Here is a 23,823-nt window from a genome sequence, read left to right on the forward strand (position 1 = left end):
GAAGGCAGGGCCAGGCCGGCCACAGCAGTCCTGGACGCTAAAGCAAGGGCTGGGGGCTTGTCCACACGGAGCCTTTGAGGGTGGAGAGCGGGCCTTTAGAAGGAGCCTGCCGGCAGGGAGGACGCACACAGGGATGGGAAGGTGGGGTTCCGAGCCCTGGGAAGGCAGAATCCAGCCCCTCGCGGGGCTGAAGTGAGGGTCCGTGGGTCCCTGGAAAGTGGCCCCCAGAGAGTGGAAAGCTGGGCAGCAAACTCCGGCCCCTCCTCACCCCACCACTGCCCTCGCCCGGCCAGGAGGCAGTGCTTGCCGGAGGGTCTCCCTGGCCAAGGGCACCACGTCAGGGACAGCTTCCGCTCAGGGGTCTCGGTCTACCTGAGGAGAGGGGCTGTCTTCCAGCCCCCACCCCACCACCGCACACCGGCGTTCACACCCCTGCCCGCTGAAGCCCAGCAATTGCGGCCGTGCCTCTGAGCATCTGGCACCAGCGTGTGGGACACGGCAGGAAGCGCCCCCCGAGGGGTGGAGGAGAGGTCAGGGCCCGAGGCCTGCCCCAAACCCATTCTCAGGAAGGGGGGGGCCGGGAGGTGCGCATACCTGGTGCCAGGAACGGGTTGAGGGACTGGGCCGGCGGGGCTGGCCTGGTCACCAGCGAGTCCAGGTTCACCAGGGCCGCGTTGGGGCCCAGGAAGGACTCGGGGGTTTTCCGGGAGCTGCTGGGCTTGCTCGAGGCGGCGGTCAGGGGCTGAGACTCAAAGGGGTCGGGGCTCGTAGTTCCGTTGTTTTGGGACGGTGGAGAGGCCACCGCCTCAGCTGCAAGATAGGGACACACGCGGGCACGGTGAGAGCGGAGGGTGGGGCCCCGAGACGCCAACCCCAGGAGAGTCCCAAGCGAGACCCAGGCATTCCGGGGGGCACCCCGCGTGGCCACGCAGAAGACGGGATGTTCGGTGCAGGGCTGTTTCCAACAGACCCGACCGGGACAGTCGGCCACAGGGGCAGCTCCCAGGACCCCCGATTCACGTAACCAAACCCAGAGCGCAGGGACAGAAGATGCGATGATGAGGGAAGAGCCGTATCACAACGTTACGTGAAGACAAGCAAGTGACAAGACAACGCAGACAGCATGATTCCCCCCCAAAATACCGGGGTGCTCCTTCAGGTTGCTGGCCGGGCACGGGCAGCTTATTTTTTGGTGTGTGTTCACTGTCCGTTTTCTACAATGAACGTGAATTTCTTGATGGAGAAGAAAGCAAATTATTTTCAAAAATTCAGCCAACAGAGGGTGTACTGAGACAGGCTGGTGGGAACGCAGTGTGCTTGGCCAAGATGCAACGCGGCAGTGGGGTTGAAGGTTCTTAAAAATGGTCATACTCTCCACTCGGTAATCCCATTTCTAGGAATCCAGTCTTGGGAAATAATGCGAAACGTGAACAGGGATGTAAGCACCAGGCTGTTCACAGCAGCATTATTTACTTGAGCGAAACCTGGAATCAACCTAAAATGTCCTCCCAGAAGTTACAGATCAAATAAATTACCGCTGAGCAACGCAAGGAGATATTACACAGCTATGGAATAGTTGCTGAAGTCTTTTTTTTTTTTTTATGTCCTGAGAAAAATTTTTCCGTTTTTCAATCTGCTGTTCTTCTGTAAAGGAGGAGAGGGGGGAGGACCCAACTCCATCTGACAGTATGAGCTGAACAAAAAAGACCGCATACACAGAGCTCAGAAAACATACACAGCGGCTGGGGTGGGTGGAAGGATTACAGATGATTTTCATTTCCTTCCACAAACTTTCCCAAATTTTCTGCAGTGGAAATAGCTCTAGAATTGGGGGTGCCTATTTTGCAAGTCCACGGAAGGATGTCCACACAAGGAAGCCACACCGCCTTCTCGCTGAGGCACGCGTGGGTGGGCCAGGACAGTTAGGTTGTAAGTTGGCCCGCAGAGGACACGCGTGGCATTTTGTTTTTTTAATGCAGCGAAAGAAAGACCCCAAGAAGCAGCACGTTCTAAGTGGCCTCTGGTCCCCTGAGCTGAGAGGGGGCCCGAGGGGTGAGCCGGGGCACCAGGCTGCTCGTACCTTAGACCAGGGCCAGCCAGGCCTGTAGCTGTAGCTGGGGGAAGGGGTGGGAGGAGGTGGGCGGGAGGAAGGGGGCGGGGGGGGGGGCAAATGGAGAATGGGGAGGGCACGGGGAGAAGCTGAGAGAGGAAAGAGAAAGGAGAGAAGTTGCTCTATGTAGCTGGGAGGCGTGGCCGGAGACGGACAGAGACAGCCTGGCTCTGTCCCTGGCCTCTGGCCTCGGCCCCCTCCCCCTGGTCCGGTCTCTCTGTACCCTACCTACCCTGATGCCCCGCCAGCCCCGGGGGCCCTGGGCCTGGGCCTCTGACAGCCACAACGGGGGTGATGAAGTCGGGCAGAGACACCGTGTCCAGGCCCAGAGCTCGGGCTGTCTGCAAAAGGGGCAGCTTGGGGAGTGGGGACTCGGGAGGAAAGCGGACGGTCAGAGCGGCTCAGGCTGGGCAGCGGGGGCCCATGCCGGGCTGGGGCTCGTGCGGGCAGCCTCTGGGGTTTGGGGGCGGGGCCGAGGCAGAGAGGTGAAGGAGACAGGAAACCCAGGCCCGACACCAGGACGGGGTGAAAGAAAAACCCAACCGCATGACTTTTCACTGCCAATGTGTGAATTCCTGCCACCGGCCACTTACAGCTCCCGAGGCCAAAACACAACAAAATGCAGGAAGTTGATAGGTCTTGAAAGCCGATTATTTCTGCAACAACTGGGCTGGTCAAAGGCACAGACGTTATGGAAACGACTACCATCTTTCACATACCTGTTCTTTTTGAAGTTCGGAGGTTGTCAAATTCAGAAAAGTCATCTTTAATTGTACCATTCAAATTACTGAAGAGATCAAAGGCCCCTGGGTGAACATAAGAGGCCGGTGACTGTGGGCACATCAACACGACCCCGTGATTCTGCCGTCCGGTCTACAACCCAGGGGTGTGCTGGCAGCAGGAGGGGAGATGTCTGCCCCATTGCACGGGGCTCAGGGTCACCCGGTGGTCTGGGAGGGGGCCAGGCTGAGGATCCTGGCCTCCCAGGACACGGTGTGGGGGCACCTGCCCGCGACTGCTCCCGCCTGCCCCAACCCCAAACCGAAGGAGGACTAATGTGGGTGGAGGTACTTCGGAGCTAGGTTTTGAGACTTGGATAGAGCCTAGAGGAAGCTCCTGGAAGGAGCGCCCAGAGGGTAGCCTGCCCAGACCCTCTCGGGAAGCTCCCTCTGGACAGAGGCACGGTGCCCAGAAGACCTGTGAGCTCACCCTTCACGGTGGGCTTGTGGCATCGGGAGACTGGGGACAAAGGCTGCGGGTGACAGGGTAGCAGCAGCAAGTGCAGGCCAACCCACAGATCCCACGCCACGGAGCCAGAAGAGGGGAAGGCATGGGGCCCAAAGGGGCCCTCGGAGCCTGGGCAGAGGGAGGTCTCACCAGTGGCCGAAACAGGCTTGGCGGCCGAGGCTGCGGCCCAGGCGTCGGCCGTTTTCCCAGCACTGGGGGCCTGCTGCTGTGGGGCTGCCCAGGGGTCCGAGCCCTTGGAGACGGAGGGTATGCTGGCTCCGGTGGGCACTCCCCATGGGTCGACGGGGGCAGCTGGCTTGGCACCTGTGGAAAGGCAGGGTAGGCTCAGATACGTCCTCGGAGAGCACTGGGCGGCCGGGGAGAGAAAGGAGAGGACGCTGGGCCCCATGTCAAGACAGGCAGTCACCCAAAGGGTGCTGTCCCACGCCAGCAAAGCTGGACAGAGCTGAAGGCTGGGGCCGACAGCCATCGGGGGTGCCCACCCCGGGGAGTGCACTGGGCCTGGCCTGCTGGGAAGGGACCAGACAGGAAACCGCGAACCTTTCCAAAGTCCCCGCCATACACGGTCTCGCGAGGAGCCTCCCGAGCTAAGTTCGAGCCCGTCTCCCCGGAGTCCACAGGCTTCCTCCAAGGAACGAGCCCTGCCCATCTGCTGCTCCAGCCACAGGCCCTGGCAGCATCCTGTCCCCACTTGCTTTGAGTGGTTTCTGCTTTTGACAGAGGGTGAATAAAATAGAGGTGTATGTGAAAAGGAATCAGAAGCAAATGCCTATGTACCTAGGCAATAGAATGTTTTCAAACCGTCAGTGGCAAATCAACTTAGTGGGTCACAACCGGTTTTCAAAAGAGTAAAAGAGAGTGCACCTAATATTTTGTGTTAGCCCTTCCTTCGACTTCCCCCTCTACCCCATAGAGGCAGCTTTACACAACCTATCGATCAGCTGTGCCTACTTCCTTACCTATATATAAATGTACACATCCTCTACAGCCTGCTCTATTCATGCACGCCGCATTTTATTTGGGAGATTTCACCTGTGTTGATGTGCAGTGGAAACGTGTTCCTTTTTATGGTTGTATAATATTCCGCTCCGTGGCGGGGTGGGGCGTGCCCACATGTGATTGGTCCGCTGAAGGCACTGGCTAGGTTTTGCTTTGGTTCTCATCCCCAAGTGCGCTCAGACGTGTGAAGCCCTCGGTCGAAGCTCCTTCCCCTTCACCGAGTGATGCCCGTGTGGCCTCCACAGTCATGCCTTATGCTGTGTGGGTGCAAGTCCTGGTGCTCTGGGAACTGCCCCAAAATCTTATTAATGTTCCCTGCATTAATGTTCATAATGTTCCATTAATGTTACCTCCCAATTTGTGGCTTTTCTTTTCACTCTCCTTAAGGTATCTTTTTTTTTTTTTTTTAATTCTAAATGTTTATTTTTGACAGAGAGAGAGGCAGAGAATAAACAGGGGAGGGGCAGAGAGACAGCAAGACACAGAATTCTGAAGCAGGCTCCAGGCTCCGAGCTGTCAGCACAGAGCCTGACGCGGGGCTCGAACTCACAGACCGCGAGATCGTGTCCTGAGCAGAAGTCGGACACTCAACCGACTGAGCCACCCAGGCGCCCCTTTAAGGTATCTTTTGATGAACAGAGATGTTCTGAAGTTTAATGGGGAGAAACCTATCGGTATTTTCTTCCGTAATTTGTGCTTTTTGTGATGACTAGGAAAGCCTTCCCTCCACCTCAAAGGTCTTTTTTTTCTATGTACACATTTCCTTTTTATTCTGTGTGCACATCCCTTGCAAGTGACGATGGCCTAATTCTTCCCAGCCTTTACCCTTTTTCTTTCCTTTTCCCGCCTCACTGTGCTGGTTGGGACCACCAGCGTCAACGTAAAGCACGAGTGTGGACAGCCAGTGTCCCTGTCTTGCTCTTACAGGATCAATTTTCAACGTTTTACATTAAATGGTAGCACTTCCCATTTATAGGTTTCTTTCCTTCTAGAAGCCCTTAATCAGGCTCTGGAAGCTCCTCATTATTCCAAGTTTGCTAAGACTTTCACAGTGAATGGCTGATGAATTTTATCAGTTTCTCTCTATTAAGATGATAGCATGATCTTTCCCTTCTCGTCTGTGATATGGTACATGTAGGTATACGTTTTCTAAGGACGGGGGGGGGGTCGTTGCAGACTTGCTCCTGATGTACTCTATCATTTTTTATATTTTTCATGTTGGTTTCACAATTATCTGCTTTTTGCATCTGTATTCCTGAGCGGGAGTGGCTGACAGGTCTGTTCTCACACTGCATGTCCTGTCTGCTTTTGATGCTAAGGTTATGCTAGTCTCATAAAGTAGCAGGATACTCCCTATTTACCTACCCTCTGAAGGAGTTTGTATAAAGGTGGAACTGTTTGCAGAGTGGTGTTACAATCTGCCAGTAAAGCCCTCCGGGTGGATTGTGGGGTGGGGAGGATTTTTAAGTCCTGACTCAACGCCTTTAATGATGATATAGCACTACCCCTATTTACGGATTTCCTACTGATCTCCGGTCAGCTCTGCTAAGTTTTCCTTCTAAATGTATCCACTTTAAGTTTTCAGATTGAAAGCACAGAGCTGACCAAACAGCCTCTGACTCCGTGTGAAACCTTGGCAGTGTGGGCAGTTATGTCCCCCTGTTTCATTCCTAATATCGTCTGCGTCTCTCCTCCTTATTTAAAAAAAAATTTTTAAGTTTATTTCTTTAGAAAGAGTGAGCTTGAGCAAGGGAGGGTCTCAGAGAGAGAGAGAGAGAGAGAGAGAGAATGGGAGTCCCAAGCAGGTCCGCATTGTCAGCATAGAGTCCAGTGTGGGGCTTGAACCCACAAACCACAGATCATGACCTGAGCCGTAATCAAGAGTCAGACGCTTAAGTGACTGAGCCACCCAGGCGCCCCTCCTCCTTATTTTTTAAAATTATTCTTGCCAGAGATCTGTTTTATTTGTTGCTCTTTTCAGTCAGCGATGACTGTCCCGTGTGTTTGTTTTCTAATGCACTCATTTCTGTTCTTATCCTTACTTCATTTCTTCCACTTTCGGTGTCACGTTATTCTGTAAACAGTGAAAGCTACCAGTTCCCCCCTCACTATCGCTTTAGTGGCCCCACAAATTCTGGGATAAAAATATTTACCTTACTAGTTGGTTTTAAGTGTTTTGATTCTCATTAGAATTTCTTCTTTGACTCAAGAATTCAGGAGTTTTTCAAATGTCAAGCATATGGAGTTTCTCTGGTCTTCCTTTTGTTGCTGAGGATGTTGTAGTCAGAACGTGTGTTCTAGGTGATCCCGGTTTCCAGAAATGTGCTGAGGCTGGCCTTTTTTTTTTTTTTTTTTTTTTTTTTGCCTAGCACAGGATCAAGTCTTTGCTAAGTATTCTGAAGGGGACTGAAAATAATGCGTGTGCTCCTGTCACCGAGAACAAATCCGCAGGCTTATGAACTGTGCCGCTCAAATCCTGTTACATTTTTACTACTTTTTGTGAAATGATATGAAATATACATATTGGTCTCTGCACCCTCGGCTCCTGGTCCCAAATTCCTGAAACCCTTGGGATCTCTTAAGTGACCACAGCACTGGGAGAATCTCTTGCTCAGCTGAGGCGACTCTGGCCGGGTTCCTTGGAGGGCTCCTCGCTGGAGCCAGAATAAACAAAAAGACCAAGTCATGATGGGAAGCTGGGACGTTTCTGCTGCCTGCAAATGTCACTATGTCACCTCTGCTCCTAAGGAATACCTTCAATGAATCCAGAATTCCGGAGGGTAACAGATGTTTCGCTGGTGTCTCAAAATGTATTTTACCATCATTCTTGCAAGAAAGAGGTTTCCCCAGGAAGGGAATTCAAGGTTGATGGTGTTTCTTCCAGCGCACCCAAGACCTTATTCCACTGCTTGCCAGCAATGGCCATCCTCGTTGAGAAGTCAGCCGTCCGCTTGACTGCCGTCTCTTTTCAGTGGTGCAAATGCTCCCTTGGGTTTATTTAAGACGTTCTCTTCCTTAGGGGCGCCCGGGCGGCTCAGTCAGTTGAATGTCCGACTCTCGATTTCGGCTCAGGTCATGAGCTCACGGTTCGGGGGTTCGAGCCCCGTGTTGGACTCCATACTGAGTGGGGAGCCTGCTTGGGATTCTCTCTCTCCCCCACTCTCTGCCCTCCACCACCGGCATTCTCTCTCTCTCTCTCTCTCTCTCTCTCTCTCTCTCTGTCTCCCTCTCAAAAATAATGAAACATTAAAATAAAAACTAAAAGATGTTCCCTTCCTGTGGTGTTCTCCAGTCTCCTGCCAATGTGCCCAGGTGGGGATTTTTTATGTTATCCTGCTTACGATTCACTAGGCTTCCTGGATCTGAGAAGTAGCACCTTGCCACAAACTTAAAAACCGTCAATCATTATCTTTTCAAGCATAAACTCTTCTGGAACTCCAAAGAGATGTGTGTTAGATGTCCTCATTCTGCCTGTGCTTCCCCAGCCACACTGACCTCCCCGGCCTCCCCAGACACACAATAGGGCACGTAAACCGCCCGCTGCCTCTGGGCCTTCGAGTCCCTCTGCCTCTCCCCTCCCCGCTTGCCCTAACTCCTCTGGAATCACTCAGCTTTCCTTTAGAGCACCTATCGTTTAGCACCATTAACTACTCCTTTGCCTAAGAGTCTCCCTGGGCTGTGACCCCCCCGTCACGCTCCTCCCCCCTGCAGGTGTGCGGGTGGCTCCTGCGACAATCTGGCTGAGCTCTGAGGCTCAGAGAGGGCAGCAGGAAGGGTGGTGACTGCCAGTGTCAGAGAAGACCAGGGAATGTCCCCCAGGCCTCCAGAGGACTCGCCTCCCTGGGCCCCATTCCCACGCAGGCCCCTCTTAACAGCTCCAGCAGCAGCGTGCAGGGCTGGGCACGGGCCAAGGCAGACGGACCTGCAAGGCTCACTCCCACCACCGCTTGGACACCCGAGCCTGCCAACTCCTGTGTGGACCTGGGACCTCTCCTGCTGCTTTCCCCAAACCCACACCCTCCAGAGGCCTCCAGAAACACCCATCTGCCTCCAGAAGCTGCTCTGACCTTTCCTTCCAGGTCTTCCCAGAAGCACACACACAGCCACCTCCCTGTGACTGTGACAGCTCTCCCCAGGCCCACTTCTGCCAAACGTGACGAGGCGCTTAGCAGGACCCTGGTCCTGGCTGGGATCACAGTGGGGATGGGTCCTTGCTCTGTCCCCAACACAGCACCTCACGGGGCCTTGGTTCTCCACCTTGACTAGAGGGAGCCATGTGGTAGAAAGTGGCAGGGAGAGACTGACAGACTGCTCTGGCTCCCTGTGAGCACGGGAATCTTTTTTTTTTTTTTTAACTTTTTAAATGTTTGTTTATTTTTGAGAGAAAGAGAGACACAACATGAGTAAGGGAGGGGCAGAGAGAGAAGGAGACACAGAATCCGAAGCAGGCTCCAGGCTCTGAGCTGTCGGCACAGAGCCCGATGTGGGGCTCGAACTCACAAACCGTGAGATCATGACCTGAGTCGAAGTCGGACGCTTAAGGGACTGAGCCACCCAGGAGCCCCAGAGCACGGGAATCTTGACACCCTTTCTTCAGCCTCCCCTTGCTCGCCAGCAACCACGAGAACTGAACGAGCTCGTCAGGAGAACCCTGCTACCGGTCTACACCCCCCAGCTCACCTGGGCCAGGAGGACACGGACCGGGAGGCTCACGCTCCTGCCCCTGCAGACCCGACCACCCCGGGCACTGTGTGTGAGAGCTGCTGCCCGTTCCATCTGCTCGCCTCCATCAGGAGACCCCTGGCCACTTTCCAGCACTCCTGCCCTGTTTCCCTGAAGGATACCCTGACTTCCTTGGGAGAATTACCCCCCCGCTTACTCCCAGTCCCAGTCCGAGGCAGACTGACCTTGCTGTGGCAACCGGGGAGGGTTTCCACCAGCTGACGTGAACCTGCAAAGTACCCCGGTCCCAAGCCCCCCACTCCCAAACCCCTGGATGGTAGAGGAGCTACAGAGAAATCCTCCCTATCCCTTGGGCTGTGGACTGAGAACATGAGGTAGTCCCCAAGGCGGCAGGACCTGGGGCTTCTGAGGCCGGAGGCCAGAGGGGAAGGGCCCACAGGCTCGGGCTGCGCAAACAAGTCTGGGTCTTGGTGATAATGTCTGAGCCACGGTGTCCAACTGGTGTGAAGACAGAGCCACCCATCTCTACCGGAGCTGTCTGCAAGGTCATCTCCCGCCGCTGTGTGTCTGGAGGGGTGGGAGGTGCTTGCTGAGAAGGCCCGACCCCTACCCTGCAGCCTCCACAGCACCTCATCCCTCAGCCACCCGCTCTAAGCCCAGCCCCTCACCCCTCACAAGGAACTCACCCCTGCGCTAGCTCACGTGACAATGCGTCTCCCCAGCTGGAACGCGTGTTCCACGGAACAATGGCCGGGTCTACCTGGCCCACGCCGCTCCTGCCCCGCGCTCAGAACTGAGCCTCACGCACAAAAGATGCTCGACAACTAATTGGGGGCTGGAGGGAAGCGGCAAAGGACCAAGGGAGCTACAGAACCCCGGGGCCGGAAGGGACTTTGCAGTTCCCACACTAACTCCCTCCGGTGAGGCATCTTTGAACACTGGAGTTCAGTGACCACTTCTGGACAATTCGGGGTGTTAGAAACACACACAGATTAAGAGCTGCCCCTAAGCTCTGACGCGCTGCGCAGAGTTTTCAAACGCCTTAGATTTGGCAAGACTTCATTGGCCGTGTGGCTCAGGGGCCACCAGAGACGTGGTTTCCAGGTGGTGTTGTCCTTGGGAGCCTCTTGAGGGATGTGAGTAAAATACTAACACTGCCTCTTCCCTTCACATGCACAGACTCTTGGGAGCGCCTGGGCGTCTGGATTCTTAGAAGCTTAGAAGTGACTAGAATAGGCAGCCAGGATGTGTGAGAGCCACCGAGCTCCTGGAGCACTCAGGTGCCTGGCCAAGCCTTTTCGGAAGCAGAGGCCCACCATCTGAGCGCCAGCCAGACACACAGCCTGAATGGACAAACGCCGGGCGGGGACGAGCCTCGCCTCCCACACACAGGTGCTCCTTGGAGTCACCTCGCTCTGAGCACATTTGGTCAGCATTCACCAGGCCCGGGTCCAGGTCCCGCCTCTGAGAAGAAACAAGAGCACACCTACTGCAACCAGCATGGGTGGCACGGGCAGTCGGTGACCACGGGATCGGGGCAGGCAGTGCTGTGGACAGGTGACACCTTTCCACGCAGCATATGTGAGCCGCGTATCCAAGAATACACAGGAGTTTGCGAGGCGGACAATTGGACACAATGTAAAAAGGAAGGATCAGGCATTCACGGGAACCCAGGCGGCCCCCACAAACAGACAACTCTTGGGGTGCTCCGCCACCCCTCCAGCCTGGGCCCCGGGCCTTCCCCTCCTGCCCTCACTCGGGCAAGCCCCTCGGCAACTGCACACCTGCCACGCAGGTGCAAAATCAGGCTTTGCTCCTCCATCCAGACCCTAGCTCGGGCAACGAGGGTCGAAACACCAGTTTTCCCTCAAACTGATAAACGGGCAACGGTAAGAGTGAAAACAAAGTGCTTCATTGTCTCCGGAGGAGCTCCTTTTGCACGAACACGGTAACGTGAGGCTATATACACCGCGCGCATTCTAACGCCCTCTCCGTGAGCTGGCACCACGCTGAGCCCCATCATCCTGGGCTCACAGGCAAGGCTTGCCACACGGGCCCCCCCCCCCCCCCCCGCTGCTGTGCAACTCTACCCTAACGTTGTTCGAGAGCCTCTTATGACCCCCAGCTATTTCCCACGTGCCCTGCGTCCCCTTTAGAATATGCTGAAACAGTACGGGCAAGAACTTTAAAACCCAGCACGCACGATGCTGAAAATCCACAAGCTCCGGTCCAGAGAGAGCTCCCTGCCCTCGCACCGCCGTGCACGCAGACAAAGCACGGTCACAGCCTAGAGAGCTTTGGGCGTGGGATGAAAGACGCCCTCGGTTCAATCCCTGGCCAGTCATCCAGATGACCACGGATGAGCCGCTTAGCCATGGCGGGCTCCTGGCTTTCCAGTCTGCGAGTGGCGCTTAGGGACCTGTGTGTGTACCAGGCACCGTGCTGACTTTTGGAGTCACAGGAGGCGACACGCGGTGGCACCTCGCTTTCCTCAAACCTACCTGGGGGACAGAAAACGTGCCCTCTGCTTTCCCATGGGTGCCGACAGCCCACAGAAGCTAGCCTGGCGGGGCAGACCCCCCTTTACGCCTGCTGACAGCGCGGCCCCTGGGGACCGGCGCTCCGTCTTCCTCCTCCATGAATGGACAGTGGATTCGCTGCAAGGCTCCTCTGTGCTCTGTCCTCCGTGTAGTCGACGGGGCCCGGGCCACACCACAAACCCAAGAAATAAATGCTTGTTGAAAGCGCGAGTGAATGAGAGCAAAGGAGGATGGAACTCGGGGCAGAAAGATCAAGCGGCTTCCGCCTCCCGCTCTGTGGGCCCATTCATAGGGAGCAAGTGTCCCTGGGCCCCTCCCCCGCCAGCCTGGCTCATCCGAGGCCTCGCATAGGAATATTCATGTGCAGGGGGGCGGGGGGGGGGGCAGTCACATTGTGGGGGTCACAGAACTGAGTGGCGGGGATCGTCAGGAAACCAGCAGCACCACCTGCTGCCACCGGGGCGGAAGACGGCCTCTGTCCTGGCCCGGGCAGTGAGCGGGCCTGAGCCAGCCAAGGCCTTCTGAATCACCAGGCTGTCTGCCCTTCTCATCCCAGGTGGCTGCTTTGTGTGTCTGGAACAGAGGAGGAAGTGCCCCGCTGACCCGGCGGGCTCCGACCGCCCTCCTCTCAGCCCTCAGCATTTCCTCCCAAGGCCGCTTGGCCAAGCCGCCCCCAGTGCTGCTTGGAGAGAACCGGGAATGGCAGGGCTTGCTACGAAACAGTGCTCCTTTCATCCGGGGGCGGGGGCGACTACCAGCGCTTGGGTAGGAACTCTCTACATCTTTCAAATTTATGAATGTGTTTCCGGGCAATGGGGTGGCCCAGAAAACACACACTAGCGGATTCTACTTGAGGCTAATCGGCAAGTCTAACACCACGTCTTGCTCTGGAGCGGCTCTCGGAAGAGGGAAGCAGAGAGGGGCTGTATCCAGGCTCCAGTGCATGGAGGAGCTGGTGTGAGGCCATCTCCTGCAGGGCTGTTGGAAGCGGAGCTTCAGAGCTGCAAAACCCACCTCCGGGGACAGCCAGGGGCTGTGTCCCGGTGCCACAGCCCTGCACTGTCCCACGGGAGCCGTGCAGGGCAGTTTCTCCTGATGCCTGGAAACACTCACCACACAGTGCAGATGGAAATACCTATATACATTTGTAAGTCCGGATATACAATATGGCCTCACCTATGTAAAAACATAAGAGCCAGAAAAAAACAGGAAGCAGATAAGCTAACACTCTAACACTGGTTATCTCCACACGTCGGTCTGAGGTGACTTTTCCAGGACACGCACGGCCACAGAAGGCTTCTGCAGCAGCCCAAGATGGCATGGCGATTCCAGGAAAGGATTAGATGCCACATGCACTGAACCTGCCCCTAACTTGCTGTGTGACACCAGAGGAATGAGGAGCCTCTCTGGGCTTTGATGTCCCCTTTTCTCCCCAAGTCACTGGTTAAAATGCCAAGTGCGTCAGAACCAAGGACAGGGCCCTGGGTTGGGCGAGGGGCAAGAAAATGGCCGACTAGCAGTCCGCAGACCACACTGGCCACCTGCAGATATATCTGATCAGCCCCAACCATGTTCTCACTTTAAAATTCCTTGTCGGGACGCCTGGGTGGCTCGGTCGGTTAAGCGTCCGACTTCGGCTCAGGTCACGATCTCGCGGTCCGTGAGTTCGAGCCCCGCGTCGGGCTCTGTGCCGACGGCTCAGAGCCTGGAGCCTGTTTCCGATTCTGTGTCTCCCTCTCTCTCTGCTCCTCCCCTGTTCATGCTCTGTCTCTCTCTCTGTCTCAAAAATAAATAAATGTTAAAAAAAAATTTTTTTTAAATTCCTTGTCAACATTTAAAAATTAACAGATTTCAGGGCGACTGGGTGGCTCAGTCGGTTCGGCATCCAACTTCGGCTCAGGTTGTGATCTCGTGGTTTTTGAGTTTGAGCCCCGCAGCTGCCAGCAGTGTGGAACCTGCTTCAGACCCTCTGTCCCCCTCTGCCTGTCCCCCACTTGCACGCTCTCTCAGAAATGAACAAAAATGAACCGATTTCAAAAATTCAGGTTTCCATCTTCTCTTTAAAAAACTGGATTCTAGTAGCCAAAAAAGTGGAAACAACCCAAGTGTCCATCAAGTGCTAAGTGATTAAACAAAATGCGGTGGAACTGTAAATGGAATGTTCTTCAGCCGTTATAAGGAACGGAGTGAGGACACGTGCCACTACTACAGCGATGAACTCTGAACACATCACACTGAGTGACACGAAGCAGTCACAAAGGCCACACGCTGTTTGATTCCATTACACGTAAGAAATATCCAGAACGGGAAGATCCAGAGACAGAACGCAGTAGACTGGTGGTTGCCAGGGGCTGGAGGGAGGGGTCACGGAGGGTGACTGCTTAATGGGAATGGGGTCACTTTCTGGGGTGATGGAAATGTCCTGGGATTAGTAGTGATGGTGGCACCACACCGTGAATGGCTAACAACTGCTGAAGTGCCCACTTTAAAACACCCTATGAGGTCAAGTCCCTGGCTCGATCAAGACACCCAGCTCCAGGGGCGCCTGGGTGGCGCAGTCGGTTAAGCGTCCGACTTCAGCCAGGTCACGATCTCGCGGTCCGTGGGTTCGAGCCCCGCGTCGGGCTCTGGGCTGATGGCTCAGAGCCTGGAGCCTGTTTCTGATTCTGTGTCTCCCTCTCTCTCTGCCCCTCCCCCGTTCATGCTCTGTCTCTCTCTGTCCCAAAAATAAATAAAAAAAAACGTTGAAAAAAAAAGACACCCAGCTCCAGGGCACAGGGCTATCCCCCAGCCAAAGGAAGGGAGGGGCAAACTCGTTCATTGAAAATTCATAAATTCTGTGTCTCCTGACCTGGTGACACATACCCCTAGTAAGTCAAAGAGCAAAAAAAAAAAAAAAAAGTAGACAGAAGTAGTCTCCCTCCCAACCCCCAAGCCCCACCCCAACCACTCCCCATCAGCCACAGACTCAGCAGAATTCAATCTCGTTAAACGCGCCGGGCCCGTAGCGTGCCGGTTTTCTTTTCTGGGCACTAGAAAATGTCCTGTCTGTTTAATGATCCATTACGCAACTCCAAAAGGGATTGATAGTGTTTCCTGAAGAACATCCTACCCATAACTCAAGGTGGCCATCACGTTACAGAGGAACTATTTCTCAAATTTAAAAATAAAGTCAAAGCCACTGTCTGGAAGGGGCCCAAGTGGGCATTTCCAGGAGAGCTGCCTTCGCCATCCCTGTGTATGCTCAGTAACACTTTAGCCCACAAGCTCCCCGGGGGCGCAGCACGCAGGCCATGGGCCATGAGAACTGCCAAGATCCTGGCAACCGTGGTCCTGGCTTTCAGTGACCGAGATCCTGTAGGCCATTTGGCCTGCAGTTTGCCCCAAGGCCCAGAGGGCTCCTGCCAAAGGAAATGTGGGGACCTGCCCGGGTCCCTGAGGCCAACGGCGTTGCCAAAGGACATCTGGGGCTGATACTGCCTTCTGGACAAGGCTGCCAGGCCCTGAGGGTCCCGACCCCATGCCCTTGCTCCCCGCCGCCTGTACCTGCACCCACTACACCACTGCTCGCTCTCGGCCTCTCAAAAGCCACGCCTTCTGCTAGGCACACCCTTGCCTCTTCACAGCCTGGCCACCTCCTGTGCTTCCCTGAAGGTTCCTCCGAGATACCTGTCTCATGCCTGCCAGACTCCTGAGCTAAGCCCTGTCCCAGGATGCTCTTAAAGACCCACCACCAAGGCCCAGCCCCCCAGCTGGTGTACCTCTGCCATGCTGGAACTCCTGTCTTGCCCACACCTGCTCAGGACCTTGAAGGCAAGACCACTACCTGTTTGCATCTGGGTCCCTGAGTAGCAGGAAAGAGCCTGGCGTTCGGTACACTTCGGCAAACGTCCAGGGAACCGAGCCGAACACAAAAGATGGTTCCGGTTGGGGGAAACAGGGACCCCAAAGAGACACACGCAAGTTGCCACAAAACCTACCACCGAAAGTTCCCAGACAGATCAGCCATGGCCGGCAGGGCTCAGAGCACCGGGTGGGGGGAACCTCCCAGAGCAGCAGGCTGGGTTGGAAGCCATTACAAAGGCTTCAGGCAGGCCAGGCCCTGTGTCCAGCCATCAGGAAACCCACAGGCCCAAGATTTCTCCCCAGATTAAAACATCTGTGCCACACTCGTGTTTCAAATCTCCTACCACAGATTCTCCGACATTTGGCATTAAAAAGAACTTTAAAATATTCACTTAGCCTAGTAAACTGACTGTTGCTTTATGTAACAGGTAGGAAGAATTACAGCAAACACATCCTCTTTTCATTAGCAACCACAGCAAGCACAGCATAATTTCCAGCTGTGTGTTAGTTTCTTAACCTGGGGTGCTGGGTGCAATTCTGAGGCTCAGAGAGTTGACACACGTCCCAGAAAGGGGACCGGCCATTTCTACTGCGTGTGGGAAGCAAAGAGGAAGTCAGCTTTCCCTCTACCAAAGCAGAAAACCATTCAAAACAGAAAGCCCTGTGTTGCAGTCCTCGGGAGGACTTTACTGGACATTACGGTTGGGGACTGGAGAAGCCCCAACCCGCCACCAAAGGCCTGCCTCACTCCCACCTCCAGAAGGGGGGCAGAGCAAGAAGCTGTGCCCTATGGCCCTTCACACATCCAACAGGAAGGCACGGGAGACGAAGGGGGCAGGTATTTACCGAACGACGGCCAGGGGTCTGAAGAGCTGGCTGGGGCTGCCGGCCCGCCCCAGGGGTTCGTCTGGTTGGCTGAGGCTGACCGGCCCCAAGGCTCTGCTTTCTGGGCAGCAGGGCCCGAGCTGGGGAGGGCGTCCATTAAATCCAACAGAGTGGTCTGCTGTGGGTGGGAGCCATGCTTTGAGACAAAGAGAAGGGGACAGGTTTTAACTTGGCTACAGTTACAGCAAATATCCACGTGTTAACCATAAATACTGTCTGCCTCCTAGGAAGAGAAGCCCTCTGGGAGGTGCCAAGAGGAAACTGAGCTGCCCACCCCGCCCACCTCCTCACAAAACCAAGTCCCAGTGCAGCCCAGGCTCCACCCACACCAAGCTATATACTTTGGCCCAGTGCCCCGCCCACCTTCAAAGGCCCTCAGGGTTTTCCAGAAGGACTCAAGCTTTTGCCCAGGCTGCAGCCTCCCTCCCGAACGCTGTCCCCACCAACCCACCGTGCTGCCCCCAGCTGCCAGCCATCATCCAGGACCCTCCTTCCTGGGGGGCGGCCCCACCCACCTGCTCGCATGCCCCCCACCACCCCGCCCCCCAGCTACTGCCAGGGACCCCGTGGTGCTGTACCACAGGAGATCACTGGAACCGCTGGCCCTGTGTCTTCTGACTGGATGAGCCTGACGGGAGCAGACCCGCGTCCTAGTCACCTTAGGCTCCTAGCAGGCAGCCTGGCGCAGAGTAAGGCTGATGACGGCAGTGGAGACCGGCGCTAGTGAGGGCCTACCCTGTGCCGGGAATTTGTTCCAAAGCACTTGACGCTTGGCTTATGTAACGGCCGCCAAGACCGCCTGGCTGTTACTGTGCTCGTTTACACGGGACGAAAGGGAGGCCCTGGTCAACAGAAGCCCCTCGCCCATGCCCGTCTCCTCTGGGGCCGGTCTCAGGAGAGCCTTGGGAGTAATGTCTGGGGCGGATGTGTTTTCTAGTACGTCCTCGGCTCACTCATGCTCAGCACGGGCCCGAGGAGTATTCGTTGAGCCAAGGGAGAAAAGAGCACCTTCTGAGAAGGCAGGGTACTCTGCACGCTAGGTTTGGGACATTCCCCCAGCGACTACGGGACCGTCTCAGACGTTTACCTTCCCCGTGAAGCGCTTACCTCTTTCTTTTTGGGAACTTTAACTGTGTCTCTTCGGCTCTCTTCTAGGGCCATCTGTAATCTGAGGTCATCACCCCGCCGGAGGCGCTCTTCCTGTAGAGGACAATGGGACTTGGAGCTGACCGTGACTGTAATAACATCACGGTAGAGAACAAAGCAGCGCTGGCCAGGAACAGGATGCGCAAAACTGTAGTACGCGTTATTTCAAAGGAAGATTGGAAAATGACTCGTGAAACACAGTCTTCTATCCCGAAGGTATAGCCCACAGGGCTCCGCCCCACCTACTTCGTGTGGCTTCCCTGATTTTGGGGTCCCAGCAGGGAGACGGGCGCAGGCACAGCCAAGTGAGGGAAAGGGAACACTTTTTCTCAAAATGAAAATGGCTTTATAGTTGTAATTACAGAAGCAACACGTCTCCATATAAAATACAAAAGTCTGACAGCCCAGAAAGGAATTAGAAAAGATGAAAATCACTTATCATTGCACCTCGCACAGCACATGCTTACAGAAAATGGCTGTATGTTTATTTCTATGGTTTCAAACAGAAATGATTCATTTTACAGCTGAGCCTCCAACAATATGCGCATTAGGGGCACCAACCCCCGCCCCTGCACAGTCAAAAATCAACATATATATCTGACTCCTCAAAAATTTAACTACTCTACTCACGCTCTCTCTCAAAAAAAAGTAAACTTAAAAAAATCTTAACTACTAATAGCCAACTGTTGACTAGAACATAGTCACTTAATGCATATTCTGTATATGTATCATATGCTGTGTTACTATAATACAGCTAGAGAAAATAAAATGTTATTAAGAAAATAAGAGGCAGTATCTTTACAGTATTTATTGAAAAGAATCCACACATAAGTGGACCAGCACAGTCCAAACCTGTATTGCTCAAAGGTCACCTGTATTTAATTTATATTTATTTTTTTATTAAAATTTTTTTTAATGTTTATTTTTGAGAGAGTGGGGGGGGGGGGTGTGCAGAGAGAGAGGGAGACACAGAATCTGAAGTAGGCTCTAGGCTCTGAGCTCCAGGATCCGAAGCAGGGTCCAGCACAGAGCCCAATGCACGGCTTGAACCACAAACCATGAGATCATGACCTGAGCCGAAGGCGGACGCTCAACCGACTGAGCTACTCAGGCGCCCTTCATTTGTATTTATTTAAAGTGAAGTCACCCTATGCAAAAGACTGGGTTGTCCTAGGCTTTTGCATAATAATGAAATAAAAAAAATCGTTATATTTCATTTATATTAAATGTGATAAATCACAGAGATGAGTTATTTACTAAAATGGGCTCCCACTGTCCATCTGTCCCTGTATTCCTACACCTTCTTCTCGGGCTGTCAGTGACAGAGCCAGGCATCCACAGGGACAGATTTAATGGCTGTGTTTTTCCTGCTGTGAACAGAGGGACCGAGCAAAGCTGTCCACTACTGCTGGACTTTAGGTTTCCAGTTACAGCGACACAAGTCAGGCTGGGACAGCCACCGCTGCACTCCCGTCACACTCCCTAATATCTGTCCCTACACGTCACCTCTGGGCGAGACGGGGCCTCGCGCTACCTGACTCAGTCTACCCTCCCTAACCCAAGGTCAGCAGGGACGGACCTCATCACTGGGGCCCACGGGATGGCCGCTTTGAAAGGTCATTTCCATCACGTCTTTCCCTCCTTCTCCGTGTTAAAGTAATGCATGATTATTAGAGAAAAACAGGAACTGAAAAAAATTAAAACCACACACACTTCCGTCATCTAAACGCAATGAGCATTCTATTACCTGCAGCTCTTCTCGCCTTTTCGGCGCTCAGATGCTTTCGATCCATCTCACCAAACCTCCCTCCCAAGGGGCTAAGCCCCACTGCGCACCCACAGGCCTTTCGCTGAGGGGCTGTGGACGCCCAGAGGCCATGACACTTGCCATGTGTGCGGAAGTCTTTCTGGGGCGCGCTTCCGATCGCTCCATCCCTTGGCAACAAGAGGCTTCCCTCCCTGGAACAGCACAGGCCCCCTTCCTGACAGGGGACGGTGGGTGGCAAGAACACGGTCCTGGCACCTCGAAGCCCCATCTCAGGAAACACACCCGAGGAACACCGAGGGCGGGGCCTGCTCCGCGCCCCGCCCGGCCCCCGCCCCCGCCCCCGCCCCCGCCGCGCAACCCGCCCCCGTCCAGGCACCCACCTGCTCCGCCACCTCTCTGCTCATGGCAAGGGCCAGCTGTAGCTGCAGCTCTTCTTCTCCACTTGTCTGGGGCCGGGCCTGCTCCAGCTCAGAGGACACCCTCGGGGAGGTGGCTGCAGGGGAAAAGCAGAGTCACTACCGGCAAGGGGCAGGCTCGCGATCAACAGCTACACCCCGTCCCCACCTCACACCCGCAGGGTCGGGCCGTGCACCGAAGGGTTGTGACTATTGCAAGGTTAGAATCGAGTAACATCAAACACAGACTCTCAATTACAGGAGCCACGTGGCCCCAGTCAAGGAAAGAGGCCTTCAGGCGCCAGCCCCATGGTCAGGCCTCGCCAGGATTAGAACCTCAGTCTTCGCTTCCAGGCTGCCCTCCTTCAGAGAGAGAAACTAAGTTGTTTGCTTGTTTGTTGGTTGGTTTGTTTTGAGAAGATCAAAAGTACTGTTCTTGAAAAGCTGGATCAAAGACTGTCACTCAAACAAGCACAGGGCTATCTGTGGACCAAGCACTTCACTTGAGACTCCTCAACATTGAAGAATCTCACTGTGCATCTCCTGGGGGTAAAGACCATGGGAAATGAAGCCAAATGTTTCTGCGGCAACCCTGAAAAATTGTGTTTTCTAAGTAAAACGGAGCACCGACTCGGGAAAAACACATTTTTGCTGTCAGCAGTTAGCTAGTGTAAACACTTGAAAGCAGCTCCTGGAAAGACAGTTCTTACTGAAGGGATGGGATGTGGACTCCTAGCGGATGCAGTGAGCCTCCAGGAAAGGAGTCTTGACGCATTCACACACTTAAACCAGGCTGGGCCTCCCCGTATGGAAAACGACACGGCCATCAGACGTTCTGTGCATCGGGGAGTGTAGGGTTCTCCAGAAACAGGGCATAAAGCTTGGGTGCACGTGCCCGCCTCTGCCTCTGCCTCGAGAGAAGGTCCACAGCTTCTCCGAAACCCTCAAAGCCGAGCCCCACTGCCTGAAAGGTCTGGAACCACACTCCATCTTCCCTCTGGGCCTTTGTGCGTGCCACACACGCCCTCCTGGCATGTCCTCGGCAAGTCCTCAGTTCTCGGCGCTCGGCTCCCCTGCCCTGGTCCTCCCGGACTGCCCTCCCGGCTGGGGCTGGGTCAGCACTCCCCTCTAGTCTGCAGTTTGGTGGATTATGCCAGAAGGTACGCTCCTTGAGGAGGGTCCAGGCCTGTCTTCTCACCAGCACATCCATCCTCAAAGGTTGGCAGAGCACCTGGCAAACACCCACTGGATAGATGGATGTGTGGAAGCATGCACAGATGGACAGATGGACAGATGGAGAGTTCAGTCTCATGGCGGACGGGTAGCTGTTTGAAAATGCTCTAATCGTGTATCAGTTTTCTTCCTTTTTTCATTATGTCCGTTCCAGCAAGCCCCACCATCAGGGCCCACGCACCCAACGCTGCTTCCGCCTAAAACCCCAATGTAAACTTGCTCCTTAGGACCTGCCTCTTTGGGAGAAAGTAAAAGGTCAGGAATGATTCCTGACAGATGAGGTTTCTAGTTGGCTCGGCTCTGGCCACCATGAATAAAACAGAAGAGGGCTAGACACAGAGTCACGGACGTGATCACAGAAGAACCAGGCAAGGTTGCAAGGGCAGGAGGCTGCAAAAGGCAATGCTCTGTCACGCAGTTTTTTAAAAGCGCACAAAACACGTGGCAGTAAGGGTTCATTCGGAACAATTCTGTGTTGTGAAGCAGTCTGTCTGCTACGATTTACTGTCCACCAGAAGAACCGCCCCCCCCAACAAAAAATAAAGAAATAAAAGGAAAAAGAAACAAATCAGGTTGAATCCCAGCCTAGTAAATCACAGTTGCATTTTCCAAAGTGTTTGTTTTAAAAATAAAGCTAGATGGTAATAAAATGGAACGTCCAGTCCATCTTAATAATCTGATTTATTAATATATATATATATATATATATATATATATATTTTTTTTTTTTTTTTTTTTTTTTTATGGTGGTGGTGCTTTTGTTCCCAAACCTCACCTATGCCAATAACAGGGCTCAGGTTTGGGCTTTCCTGTACTCTAGAAGCAAAGATGTCACCATCCAGACTGCTGGATACAAACGAAGCCGCACGGTTTTGGGGAACGGCTCTGGAAGATTCTGCTCGACAATGTGTGTGGCTCTCCCATGCTTAACCACTCAGGCCTGCCTGTTCCCAGCCTCTTTCCGGGAATCTCTGAAGCTTGCTTCACAGAACTCTGTTTATAACAAACACAGCACACTCGACGTCCTTCATTCACTACCAAATGGAAATGGGGAGTCGATAAAGAAGACCTGTATCCCACCCCACACCCCAAAAAAGTGCTAAGCGCTCTGAAAAATGAGCCCCGTCCTGGCAGGGAAGGCTGCTACTTGGCCGCACGGCCACAGCGCCTGAGTCAGCCCGGCCAGGGACGAATGGGACGGGGCCCTGAACAGGGACCTTCGAGAGAAATGAAGCCTCCCTTGTCCTCTGAGCCTTTCAGCACATCTGCAAGGCCAGACTGGCTTCCAATGCAAATGTACATGCGAGTGCCTACCACGACTGACTGTTAGAATAACACATAGCCGGCACGTAGGGAAATGGCTTACCACATCAATGTGGAAATTAAAGACAAAGGGTATTCCCCTAAACGCTGTGGTTTTTATGAACGGATGTACAGCTCTCAGTTCTGCAGATGGCAGAATTCACAGCCGCCAGCCCCGAGTATCAGCTGAGCTGCACACAGCGGCCTCCGCTGTGAGGGAGGATTCCAACGGAGACATTCTGCCTTAGTGACAGCATCCCTGCCCCACAAAGGGCCTCTTGTACCCGCGCACATGACAGTGAACACAGATGTGCTTGTGAGATGAGCCCGGACGGACCCTCCTGACCACCTGAGCCTGGCCCTGCTCGGCGGCTCTGGAGGTCCGCGGTTCCCAGAGACCCCTGGAAAACGCCAAGTGCCCGAGAGACGCTTTCTCAGCCCGCCACCTTCTGGAGGGACGAACAGGGGCTGTTAGTGGAGGCTGACCACTGATGGAGCATCAAGGGCGCAGCATCATGGCCCTGCTCCCGGGTCCCACCTGGAAGAGTTCAAAGTCCTCGCTCGCTGGGGCCAAGAATTATAAACAGAGCTAGGCCTCGACTTTATCCTCTCGGGCCTATTATGCCGGCTGAGAAAGCCAAGGGGAAAGGCTGAAGAGGAAGCCTATAAAGCCAACTTTTCCTTCAAGATACAGGCTAAGAGGAAGACCAAGAAACACCTCCCACTGCAGGCGGACGAGAGTCTCTGGCAGTCACTCCCCACCCCCCAAGGCCCCGGGGGGCACCAGGCTGAGTGTGGGTGCCCACGCCCTGGGCTTCAGGAAGGATCTGGGTTCCCAAATGTGCTCCTAAAGCAAAGGCTGGCAGAGTTTCTAACACAGAGGCTTCGGCTGGCCGGCCTCGGACAATTCTGAAAGCAGAAACCGAAGCAGTCCAGGTAATAGGAAAACAGGAAATCACTTCTCAGGCCGTGTCACGATTTTCCTAGAAAGTACTTGAGCACGCCTGCAATCACATCGATGAAAGGGAAGCCACTGTGGGACACGACCTTACCAGGAAAACAGCTCTGCGTGGTGACCAGCGTGACTTCTGGTAAAACTCTCTGGTACGTGAGCCTCACGCAAGGTGACAGCCTGTCTCCACGTGTCGCCCATTGATGCTGGGCAACACAAGGCACGTCGGACAACCCGGGAAGAATGTAAGGGCACCAGGCCTCAGGGGCCCGAGAAGACCCCATCTGGGGCTGAGCACCGCCCCCACCATTATAATCCTGTGCCTGTTAGCTGGCAGGGAAACCGGGGTTCAAAAGCCTGTCCCCACCACCAACTGGCAGTGAGGCCACGTGCCAACGGCCTGACCTCTCTGGGCTTCTGTATCCACATCTGTGAGATGGAGGCCAGTGGGGCTTGTGGGAAGGGTCAGGAGTGCCCAACACACAGCTGGCTCTCCCGTGAGAATGCGCCCGGCCCCCAGGTCACTGCTCTCTGCTCACCCCAAGGCCACAAGACTCCCTAGGGGCTGGAGCTGCCTGGCACTCACACGGAAGCCGTAAGTGGGTATCCCGTTGGACCCTGGTCCCTGCAGGCTTCCAGGGGAGCAGGACTGGAGCCATGGTCCTTTGAGGGAGGAGCCAGGGAACAGCCTTCCAGCTTCCACCCTCCAGTGACCA

The 23,823-nt window shown here is 54.5% G+C and overlaps 1 protein-coding gene and 1 long non-coding RNA gene across 4 annotated transcripts in view; one reads left to right on the forward strand and one right to left on the reverse strand.

Moving 5' to 3' along the window:
* EPN2 (epsin 2) overlaps nucleotides 1-23,823 on the reverse strand; it is an 85,932-nt gene that overhangs the window by 4,180 nt on the left and 57,929 nt on the right. For all 3 annotated transcript variants that reach the window (XM_023244546.2, XM_023244545.2, XM_023244547.2), the window contains 6 exons: nucleotides 19,606-19,718; nucleotides 17,419-17,511; nucleotides 16,273-16,447; nucleotides 3,488-3,661; nucleotides 2,830-2,916; nucleotides 595-810 (listed from right to left, as the gene is read on the reverse strand). In XM_023244546.2, the coding sequence (XP_023100314.2) occupies nucleotides 595-810; nucleotides 2,830-2,916; nucleotides 3,488-3,661; nucleotides 16,273-16,447; nucleotides 17,419-17,511; nucleotides 19,606-19,718 (858 nt within the window). The remainder of the gene's footprint in view (nucleotides 1-594; nucleotides 811-2,829; nucleotides 2,917-3,487; nucleotides 3,662-16,272; nucleotides 16,448-17,418; nucleotides 17,512-19,605; nucleotides 19,719-23,823) is intronic.
* Nucleotides 4,923-6,892, forward strand: LOC123382134. The gene is made up of 2 exons (XR_006590072.1): nucleotides 4,923-4,978; nucleotides 6,732-6,892. It is a non-coding gene; the product is annotated as an uncharacterized LOC123382134 (long non-coding RNA).

This window comes from Felis catus, chromosome E1 (genome assembly GCF_018350175.1).
Source record: "Felis catus isolate Fca126 chromosome E1, F.catus_Fca126_mat1.0, whole genome shotgun sequence".
NCBI lineage: Eukaryota > Metazoa > Chordata > Mammalia > Carnivora > Felidae > Felis > Felis catus.